The sequence below is a fragment of the Trachymyrmex cornetzi genome, unplaced genomic scaffold (genome assembly GCF_001594075.2).
Source record: "Trachymyrmex cornetzi isolate Tcor2-1 unplaced genomic scaffold, Tcor1.1 scaffold82, whole genome shotgun sequence".
NCBI classification, from domain to species: Eukaryota; Metazoa; Arthropoda; class Insecta; order Hymenoptera; family Formicidae; genus Trachymyrmex; species Trachymyrmex cornetzi.
Window position 1 is genome coordinate 837462 of NW_017300158.1, and position 12577 is coordinate 850038.

Consider the following 12577-nt stretch of genomic DNA (forward strand, 5'->3'; position numbering starts at 1 on the left):
CCTCTGGGCGTCGCGACGGCGGGCGTCCAGGGCTGGCAGGCTGGCAGGCAGGCAAAGGCAGGCGTCCCTTTGCGCTCACCCCGCCAGACGAGTTCCGACTCTACGCTCGGCCGGACGTGACGTAACGCGCGCAGCGTGGAGAGCGTAGAAGACGACGTCGCCGTCGTTGCAACCACCTACGTTGCCGCCGCCGCCGCCACCGTAGTTAAATCTCCTCGTGCACGATCGTCATCGGCATCGTCAGATTTCGGACAAATCTATCCGTTTGTCGTGTCCTACATAAATTTTCGTCGGTGACGTTTATTCACGGAGTTCCGCACGCGTATCTGACAACACGACGCGCGCCGCTACGCTTCGCACGCACAGACGCCACCACCGCATGCAGTAACCGCGTGCACCGAGCACGCTTCAACACTTTTTGTGAATGAATCGCAGTGCACGGACGACGTGGGAAAATTAAGAGGAAATTGTTGGAACGAGAGGAAAGAACGCACCGAAGACGCGTGAATGAAGAAACAGAAGGATCGTCGAACCTGATTGAAGTGATCGTTTTGAGAGAACTGTGCGTTTCGATGTTCGCGAGGAAACTAAATTCGAGTTACACTGAATTCGAAACCGTAAAGTTTCTGCACTTTTTATAGATTTCGCAAACATAGTTTCGCAAAAGCGGCAGTGTTTGTTTGCCATTCTCTCGTCTGGAAGTCGAGTGAAAAAGTTTCGACGAACAGTTTCGAGCGAACGAGGCAGCGGCAAATGTTGACCGCTGCTAAAATTCGAGATCCACGCTGGTGTGACAACGTGGAGTAATGACGCGGGAAAGAGTCGCGACGATCTACATGACGACGCGATAGATCGTGAGGCGAAACATGCGATGAGCCACACCGTTTTTTATCGTGGACGAACGACTACATATCGAACGTCTTGCAGTGCGGATTCGCAATTAATACCAATCGAGTGATGCCATATTCGTGGGACACTAACACCAGTGCTCGATCCATCTCTTAATTACGACCGTATTCGTTACTTTCCTTCGATCGATCATTAACCAAATTCCGTGGCATACTCGCGTGATCCATTTGTACTTCGCATGAATCGCACACGCGTCGTTTATCATCTTTTCTCAATCCGATCACGTTACAGATCGTAGGATATTGGCAGAGATCGCGATCGCGTACCACGTTCAGTGTCATCGTCGTTTCGTCGATTTGTTTCGGTCACGTGACGAAACTACATTTTTCAACTTTCACCACGGCGAGACAAATTCGACGTTGTAAAGATGCTGACCATGTCGACCCTGATGATGCCTACAACAATGACCACCATGACGAATCCGGGTCCGATACCTGCACACAGCGTGCCGCAAAAGATGGAACCACCTAAGTTGACCGCAGCTACGCTCACCCATACGCCAACACCGGCCAATAAATCAGGTGCCACTTCTAAATTTATTTTACATTGTCATGCGTGCGCTGTTCTAAATAAACTTATATTCGGCTCTATTATTTATAGAAAGATGCATACCGTTTAATTCAAGGCAACGCGTGAACGTCGTGTTTACGTTATGCAATTAAATCGTCTAATTTTAATCGCCTTGAGATCGCAATCATTTTTATATTACATATTAAACATTTAAATACAACGTTAAAATTTAATTTTTGAGCGAAAAATTCATAATGATAATTTAGATTTAGATATTATGAAAAGGAAGGAAGATTACTTAAAATAAATAAAATTCGATTTTTCTTCTCATAATTGTAAATTATATAAATTGTTATCAAATGTCATTATAATTTTTACTATGTAAACGTCGGAAAAATGTTTATCAAAATGTCAACAAAGCATTATATAATGCGTATTTTTTCAAAATACATATATAATTACAACAGAAAATTTTTACTATAGCGAAATAATTATTCAAATATGTTATGCAGAGATATATTTTTCCAAAGTTAATAAATATATAGTCTTGTTTAATTTAACGTATATTCTTGCTTATTGCAAAGTGAACGATTTGCTTAAAGTGCAGATTGAACGATTCTTTGATGCATATAACGTATTATATTTTTCTCAAAGTTGCGATCATAACGCATTCCAATTTTGATGTCCATCAAAGAAGTGCTAACTTTTCTTGTGAAGGGAAAGGGGATAAGAACGGTAGGAGCAAGACCTACTCGATTGCTTGTCTCCTGCATTGAAATTCAAATGCGCATTGCGATCTATCAGTTAACAATCTGAACTATTTTACAACAACTTCATGATTGATTTCAGCACTTAAAAAAGTAAATCGTCTTGCGCGCGATACGGGAGCTGGCTCCCGTTAATTTGCCTCGAGGTAGCAGACGTTGCGACAACATCTGCCGGTAATAACCGCGTCACGAGCATTCAAGTCCCACGATTATCCACCGATTAAAAATGCATAATTGCTATTAAACCAGGCGCGTAGAAATCCGAGGATGGTCTTGGCGCCGCTCCAGAGCGGCGTAAACGCTACTCAAATGGCGTTCAAGCCAGAATTTTTCTCCGTTTAACCTAGGTAGGCGAGCCGCGCGAACAGAAACGATTGGCTCCGTCCAGGCACCTCGTAAGCCGGATAACATCTTTCGCTTAGCCCTTCGACGCGGAAAGTCGCGATAATGTATCGAACGACGCGATGCCTTCGCACGGCGCTGTGTTTGCATACGTGTACGTAATCCTAAGAATGGAATACGTACAGCTGCCAATAGGGCAATCCCTAGCCGCACATACTTAGCACGTACTAGCAGTAGTTACCGTTACATCACGAACGTACGTGTCGTGGGAGCGTAACAAGGACGCGGGTTCGCGGCACGCCGTGCCACATCGCCACGTATACTTGGCCTACGTAGTATGCGTGATGTCGGCTACGTGATCGAGGGTGGACACATGCAATTTATCGAAAATCACCCGGCATCACGACATTTCCCCGTGCGACGATTCGTACCTCGCTCCGTTCTTCGAGGATCAATCGTTACTAATTGTCGACAAGCGAAACGACTCAAAGCGGATTTCAGGATCGCGCGCGCTCATTGAATTTCTTCCTCTCTCAACTATTACCTTGAATTTTTCTTCATTTTTCTCATTGTCAGAATTCCTTTACCTGTTTAAGGACAATCGGAGTTCGTACTTATGGTCTTTCTATTCTGGCAGGTCGAAAATTTGAAAGGATTGCCATTCATTTACAACAGTTAGTAAGGTCAAAAAGGACAAGAGAAAGTGAGAAAAAGTTGTTGAATATTTTAACTAAATTAGGGTCCGGTTTCAATAAAGTTTCCGACGTGGGGTCCCTATTCTCAAGCCTTATTTACAAAAAATATCGTATGCGAAAATACTGTAGTATATGGTACGTATATTACAGATTTTAATAGGCCATATTTTTCAAGAATAAGACCCCTGGAGCGCGACTAACTACGGGAGAAAATGAAAAAAAATTTCCTTGTAAAACCAATAGAAATTGCAACGAAGAAGTAACTTCGTTAAAATATATATGAACTTATTTTAATTAGTAATATATGATATTTTACTTTAACTAGATCGACATAATAGTTAAAATAATGTATAAAATCAAGGATAAAGATTAAATTTTTTTAATTACGACATTTTTTATCTGCAGCATTATATTAGATGCTATAATGAAAGTAAGATAAAGGTTATAGATATGAGGATATGTTATTCTAATATATGGCTTGCAAATGAAACTTTTGACATAATTTTAGAACGATTAATCTAAACAATCTGAAAACTACGTTATAAATGATGGGTTTTGCGTCAGGTGGTACTACATTGTACCTCGGCGTGCCGCGAGTCACATGGTGCAACGTAATGTTAATGGTCGTCGTGTCAATGGTCTCTCATCACAAACTACCATTAGTAAAGTAGCTAATGCTCTTTGATTATGTAAATGCAAACTATTAAACGCTTTTAATAATGTCTACCTTTTCGTGATAAGTAATTAAAAACTTAATAAAAATATATGTCACTTGATAATTGTGAAGAAACAGGGGTAGCATTTATAATAAAGTAATCTACATGCCCTTACTAAGTTTTGCGATTTTTTCTAATTTTTTGCTGAGTTCAAAATTGAAAATTAGCGGTCACATTCAAAAGAGGGAACATTTTTTAACATTAATAAAAAAATATGAGACACATTAAAGTATTTATATAGACATCTGTATGCATTAAAGATTTAAAGAAAAAGTAGCATTCCGTGCATATACGGGATACATGTTCCCAATATGAGTATATATTTCCTTCTTTTTCGTAAAAAAAAAATGTTTAGAAAATGGGAAATAAAGCAATCTAATGTTATTTGTATAAGATTATAAGCGTATCAACATGTTTATTAACATGTAAGAATACACACAAAGAATTATTTTTTCCAAACAATGGACTTATCTACTTATTTACTTATCTATTTAATTCCATTATATTTAACAGGTGAATTAGAATTCACGATCTGGAATAAAAGTTACAAAAAAATGTTACAATCGATGTGTTGATTATAAACGAAGTTATAACAAAAATGTAAACTGAATATATAAAGTATGAATACAGAGCTATAATAACATGAACTATTGAAATTAATAATCATCTTTTGATAGTGTATGTGTTATAGGAAGTAATTACTTATCTACACAATATTACATCACAACCACGGTATTCTGCATTTTGCTTCACTGACGATAACAGAATGAACAAATTGAGTAATAAACTGATGCAATCCAGTCAGATGGATAATCTGCATGAGTTACTGTTGAATTAATCGGGTAATTATCTACAAGTAGTGAATAGGGCGTTTTGAATACACACCCTTATTGGATATCTTATATATATATATCTACTCGTATATCTATAACAATAGTTCAATAAAATATACAGTTAAGGAAAAGAATATTTGTGTAAATTATTTCAATACGGTTATTCGATACGCACGATCGATTTTTCTTTCGCTTGATATCGAAAGATTTTTCTGAGACAATGATTTTTCCGAACCCTCTGGAAACTGGTAGATGCACACTTCCACGTATAGATTCTAGTACCTAAAGGGTAAGTGCTCGTAAAGTTGTTTGTCTGCTCGATATACTGTAATAGCAAGGAGGCGGCCATTAGTACGTGAAATTCGTTTAAACGCAATTCGCGAACGCTGTAGTCCGCAAATTGAATTACGCAAAGGTTCAGTCTTTCTTACTGTCAATTTACATCGCAAAATATTATTTTGAAAGAGAACAATTGCTATATAAACTCGAGCAATTGCGTAAAAAATATTTTTTCAATAACAAGAACTGTCGCGAATTTTGCAATATATATAGTATTTTGCTGTTAGAGTATGGTATTACACTATCAACTTTAATCATCTATCCAACCACAGTTTTAATTAAATAAACGCCAATAAAAGTTATAGAAAGTTAAAATAATGAACAGTTAGTGTTGAAAACTATTTCATTGACTTCAACATTTACTATAAAGAGAGCAGTCAAATTTCTTGTTTCGAAAATAAAGAAATTATTTTTCCAATCATTAGCAGTACACTGCATTATTTGATGTTCATCATTGAAATCCATAAGAATGAATTTCAACATTTTCCTTATCGATTCAGTAAGTTTAACGAACTTCAACGACAGTCGATAAATTGATCCATGTCAAACATGGCTTGATCATCAGACGTCCCCGTGTCCCAAGCTAATTTAGCGAGACATGAGAACACATATATCTCCGAGGAACACTCGAGAATCTGTCGCATACGCGCATGGGTGCACGATCGGGAAAGAAGTGGCAAACGAGTAGGCAACAAGAGGCAGAACAATTCTTTTAGATAAAACGGAAGTCGACGATGGCTGCGCCGACGGCAACGAAAGCGCGAGCGATGGATGGCTTTAGCTTCGGTTTCCTGACGAGGTTACCAAAGTTTCGTTCGCAGATTCAATTTTAGTTGGCGCGCCAGCCCGCGCCACCACCATCCGCGGTTCTCAATGCCACGTAGGTACCTTACAGGGGCGGTTATCAGCCCTCCTTTCTATATTCACCCTCGTGCACCCGCGCCATCCACTCGCACGGCCTCTTGCCAACTATCCGCTACGGGGCCCCCCACTTTATCCAGCTGCGCTTAAGTTTCCACGTTTTCCACGCCTGTCTTTGATTGCGGCTTGTTTCGATCTCACGCGGAGCATCCTTGATTCTAGAAGTGACACGCTGCCTAATAACCTTTACGATTGCGAGAGTAAATCAGTCATAAAACATGTGAGATCTTTTATTAAATTATATATATAGCCGACTTAACTGTATAAATAAATTATATATTTCGGCAGAGATCACCATTTATTGGAATAAATGTTAAAAAAATTAAGAAAACTTGTTTCTGTTACGCGTTGTAGATCAAGTGAAATATATATTTATTATGTTATATTACAATTACATGGGCAATTATTGTAACATTTACTTTATATATGCCAGATTTCAATGGATTTATACTATTTATAGGAATAAATTAAATTACAATACTAATCTGATATATTATGCATATAGCTTTTATATATATATTATTCAGGGAATGGAAAGTTACTTTTTAAAAGTAACAAGTTACAGTTACTCGTTACCGAATAGAAAAAGTAACAAGTTACCGTTACTAGTTACCGATTTTTAAAAGTAACTCGTTACAGTTACCGTTACTTGAGAAAGTAACTTTTCGTTACTTTTCCGTTATTTTTTTTTAAATCTACGACAATCGCAGCGGACGAGCTTAGAGGCTTCTCTAGTCTCAAGCGCATTGTAAAAAATTGTTTAAAATTACAACTATTATGCTGGATAATTTTGAGATCCACCATAATAGTTGTAAACGTCCACACATTTGTAAATTTGCAATATGCAAATAAAAATAATTTCTTGGTTTGGAATTAAGCAGATTGTGGAAGTATAATTACAAAATTACACAATAAAAACAAATTTACATAATTTTTGTGGAATTACATAATTTCTGTAATTCCTTTCTAAAATTGCATGATCTTTTATATTTACAGAACTAATCATGTAATCTATTTTACATTTATTATATGTGTAAATTTACGAAATTTTTTTACAGTGTAAATAGCTTGTGTCGTATCGTGTCCAATCATGTGCAAAGTAACGATAAAAGTAACTGTAAAATTCGTTACCGTTATCAAAGAAATGTAACTTCGTTACCGTTACAGTTACCAAAGAAAAAAAGTAACGCAGTTACTAGTAAAGTTACCAAAAAAGTAACTTGTAACTGTAACTTCGTTACAAGTAACGAGTTACTTCCATTCCCTGATATTATTGATAAACGTAATGCAGATAATAAAATCTCGACGTTAAGCTAAACTAATGCTTTCGTTAAATACGGCAAAATGAGAGATTGAGTTTTTTTCTTCGTTATGAGCATTGTTAACAATATTCTGAATATTACTGTATGATATTAACTTGAGTTGTTCCATTGTCAGAATAATTGACCACAAATACGTAGATATTTTAATATCGTGCAGTTGTTTTTAGTATGTAATCAGGGATTGGAACCAGTAGATCAAAGCGCGTACGTGAATTATTCGAAATATTTTTTCTCTAACCAGTTTATTTCACCACCAAGTATTATACATTTAAATAATCGCAAAAATGCTTCATAATATTGTTGAATTGTCTACATATGAGAAATACAGTTTATTTGTAAATGTCATGTGCAATCCTGTGTTGTTTCCAATTTCTGAAAATATTCGTGTAGTTATTTTTTATCTAAACTACCTGAAATATTTATATTATAATCTATAGAACACACAATAAGTACGAAAAGTATTATCATTTCGGAACATTATGTGCTTTCTCGCATGAAATTAGAAAAGTTTGACAATTTCAGAAGTTCTCATACTACATTTTTTACTTGAAAACTTATTTGTACATAAAAGAATAAGATATTTATATTTTTACATATACACATTAATTGATTTAATTATATATATATAATATGTAACTATTAAATAGTATTTTTTTCTTTATAAAAAAATAATTTCAATAAAAAAGATAAATTACTTATCAAATATTAATTTATTGCTCTATATAAAATAAAATTTAAAAAAATTGTACTAAATGCGTTTATCATACAAAAAATTTAAAACTAAATTGATGTGACGTGTTAAATTATGCATATCAAAGCTTATATACTACATCACATCAATTTCTTGAGTTATAAAAGCAATATGTTAGTCTCATATATATTTCTCGATATACTTACATTTTTGTGCAAGCTTTCTTCTCGTTTGCATGCATGTTACTCATTTCTAGGAACAGAAATAGAAGGTGTACTATAAATTTGCACAGTAAACTTCTGACTAGTTAAATTATGTCACTGTCTTATATCTCGCGAATATTGGTTTTGTAACAAATATTTTAGACAAATATTATTTCAAACGTGTACTATATTATTATATTTTATTACTATTGCAATATATCACTTACGTTTAGTATGATCTGCTTAACAGTCATGTCGATCATGAAGAAATCGACTTTATCACGTTAAAATCTAAAAATATGAGAACTGCATAGCTCTGCAAACGATATTCATAGCTAAAGAAATGTCAATAATCTCGTAACTTAAAAAAAAATTTTCTCCAGAACAAATAATACTTTTTCACATATATTGCAGTATAATCAAACGCATACGAGAAAAAAATATTCAAATGTTTATTAATCTGCTTAAATAAAAAGAAGATATTTGCAGTTGCATGAAAGGTTTCTTAATGGACAAGTAATTCGACGAAGTAATAGTAATTTAGGGATGAATATAAGAGATCTCTATAAGTTTTCATAATAAATTGTCGCTTTCATAAATTAAAATTTACATTTTCTCCTGAAAAATGAAGCGAGAATACTTTTATAAATCTGATATAAAATTATTTCCTATTTTTTCCTATCTATACTGTATGCAAAATAATTTACTTTTAACAATAAACTTAAACTAAATATTAAAGAAATAAAAATGATAGAAATGTGGAATTTTAATTTTTTATTAAATTAACCTACAGAAAGCTGAAACGAAAAGCGTCAATGTAAGTTTTCTCTCTGTCTATATCTTCATCTTATCTTTTATTTTGAGGCGGTATATTAATCGCGTCGACTATTCTCTCTTGGAATAACAAACGAGAAGAGTTGTAATAGAATATATTTTCTATTGTGAACTTAGATGTTTATTATTATTAATAATCCTGGAGTGAATTTTTATTGCGCTCCATCTTGGAGTGAAATAAAAATAATAGTTAAACACAGTCGAGATATAAAATTATGAGGACATTATTAAAACAAAATTATACATTAAAACTTATTCACGAACATTGTACCAAAATTAAGATAAATTAAAGGCAACTTTCTGGAAGATTTATTTTACCAGCATTTTTTCAGTCAGCTTAATGAATATTTTAAATTATTATTATTATTATCATATTATCATTATCATATATATTACATGAAAGAATTTGAATTTCGTAGTTATATTTAATTGAAATGTTTTATGTAATAGAGAGGTATCTAAAATTTAATCTTTTTGAGATCACATTTTTTTTAAACATTTCAATTCCTAAATTTAGGTTATGGTCTAGTAAATGTCGATATTTGTGATAAATTTATGCTAGTAGGATCTATTCAAATGGATGACATTTCTATTTGGCACTACTTTGAGATATCAGCTACTTCTCGAGCGCGCGTTGTCTTTTTGCATGTGCATTAAGGAAAAACCGACCACCTCAAGTATCTTTCCCCGAAAATACTGGAGTCATACTTCATTTTCTGCTGAGTTGGGCATAGAAATGGGTATTTTCCGATTCCAAAGTCGACATGATAAATATGCAAATCGTGGTAACAGTTTGCTACAAACCTAGCACTGGATATTACAGCGATAACTCTCGTTTAAAACTTATCGCTAAATAGAATACGCGTTTTACATACCGTGTAAATTTATATGCGTTGCAAGTGACACTTACAAATTGTAGAAGAAAACTATTTCTCTCCCCGACATGCGTTTCTTTTCGTATCAACCAAATATAGAGTATAGAACGTATACACATATATACCTACATTACACGTATACATTAATATGGAAGGGTAACTCCGATATATACGCCGCATCTATCAAAAACTTAATTTATTAAGTATTATTTACTATGTTTAAAAGTAAACGAACTATATCAGTAAAAACTTTATACTGTCTACTATTATAAAAAAAATATTAGAAATCCGAAATATTTATATTTCGTGTATTAAAAAATGAACTTTTTTGAACCCTTGCATCTTTGCTGTATATCCCATAGGGGTGAGATATATGGCTACTCATAGGGGGAAGAGGGGGGATATGTATGACTCATAAAAAATTTACAAATAATGCATATAAATAAGACATAAAATGACACAATAACTTATAAAATGCATTTATAAAATTTCATTAAGGAATAAGAATGATAAATATGTATATGAAGTAATAAATAATAATTACAATTTTTCCAGATGTATTACAAGTATTATGACATGAGGTACATATTTCATAACGCGGATAATGCGTTTATTGTTATTAGCAGGGAATGGAAGTAACTCGTTACTTGTAACAAAGTTACAGTTACAAGTTACTTTTTTGATAACTTTACTGGTAACTGCATTACTTTTTTTCTTTGGTAAATGTAACGGTAACAAAGTTACATTTTTTTAATAACGGTAACGAATTTTACAATTACTTTTATCGTTACTTTACACATGATTGAACATGAAACGACACAAGCCACTTACACTGTAAAAAAATTTCTTTACACATATGTATAATAGATGTAAAATAGATTACATGATTAGTCCTGTATATATAAAAAATCATGCAATTTAACAGAAATTATGTAAATTTTTATTATGTAAATATATCTTATTTTATATTGAAAATTATGTAAATAGCAGGATATTTTGAATATTTTCTGTAATTATCCAAATTTTAATATTACGTAATATAGCAGAAATTTTTCGTGTATTGCTGTTAAATGTATAATAATATATAGTGCGAAATGTATTATCATATTCCTGTAACTACACATACAAATTGTAATTGTACTTCCACAATCTGCTTAGTTACAAACCAAGAAATTATTTTTATTTGCATATTGCAAATTTACAAACGTGTGGACGTTTACAACTATTATAGTGGGTCTCAAAATTATCCACTATAATAGTTATAATTTTACACAATTTTTTACAGTGCATAGCGCTTGAGACTGGAGAGGGCCCCTAGGCCCGTCCGCTGTGATTGGCGGTCGTAGATTTAAAAAAAAATAACGGAAAAGTAACGAAAATTTACTTTCTCAAATAACGATAACTGTAACGAGTTTTTAAAAATCGGTAACGGGTAACTGTAACTTGTTACTTTTAAAAAGTAACTTTCCATTCCCTGTTATTTAGTGTACTGAATTCAATTTGCGCACTTTGTATGCTTTGGGCATAAATCCCGCCTGTTAAAAATACCATATATCCCAAACAGGTGAGATATACTAGACAACAAACTAAACAAAGAATACAAGAGCAAAGTACTTGTATTTTGTTATACAACATGCTTTACTATTCCTCTACACTCATGTATCACGAAATAACCACTAAGTCTTTTGCACGTCCTACAGTAATCATTTTATGTAGATTATAATTTATGATAGCGCTACTTAACACAGTGACAAATCGATTCAATTCACAATAATTTCATTAATATTAACAGTAATAAACTGAAATCATAATATAATACTAATATAACATAAAAGCATGTAACAGAGTAGTTGCGGGAAAATTATCCTCACTCCTTCTATTTTTTTCTGACTTCTGCGGCGTAAATCCCAGCGCGACGTATTTGCCGGAGTTACCCTATATAATACAAATCACAAAGGTATCTCGATCTCAGGGTTCGTTAATTGCTTTCTCATAATCATTGAAAAACATGGCTAATCTATCAAGCGATATCGTTCAAATCGGGGATCGTCGTGACGATTTAAAGGGAGACCGAAAAACTTCCGTCCGCCGTAATAGAATGATGAGAACGAGAGCCACTCGGCTAACGACATTTTCGTAGCCCCAAATGCGTCGCAAACGAATTGGAATCGCGTTGCAAAATTGATTATCAGTCTTCCTCCGCGGAGATGGCTGGCAGCATACCACGAGGTACTCACTTCGGGAATAACATTTGCCGAGCGGCGTAACGACTGATCCGTCTATTCCCAGTGGCAACGAAAACTCGTAAAACGGTACTTGGAAATTCGCTGCGCCAAGTTAAACTTGATGGAGACGGAGGGGTATGGCTGCGACTACTGCCCATCCTACTACACTGCTCTACACTCGCCGAGTCGTACGGATTCTGGTATAGTCGTGACCCAGAGGACCGAATAGCTGCTGGTCGTAGTCCACCGATGGGATGCGATGCGAAAAGTCGAGGCAGTACCTGTCGCGGCCAAACAAGTGATCCGGGCGGTGAGAGCGGGGTCAGGTACCGTGGGATGAAATGATATTGTTTTAGCCGGGAACGAGTCCGTTGTCGGTGCTTAGAACCCATTTT

At 34.6% G+C, this 12577-nt stretch overlaps 1 protein-coding gene across 1 annotated transcript in view; it reads left to right on the forward strand.

Annotated features, from left to right (window-relative positions):
- Positions 1 to 1276: 1276 nt before the first annotated feature.
- Positions 1277 to 12577, forward strand: part of LOC108768666 (nucleolysin TIA-1) — a 165574-nt gene continuing 154273 nt past the window's right edge. The window contains exon 1 of the mRNA XM_018519188.1: positions 1277 to 1430. Within this exon, the coding sequence (XP_018374690.1) occupies positions 1277 to 1430 (154 nt within the window). The remainder of the gene's footprint in view (positions 1431 to 12577) is intronic.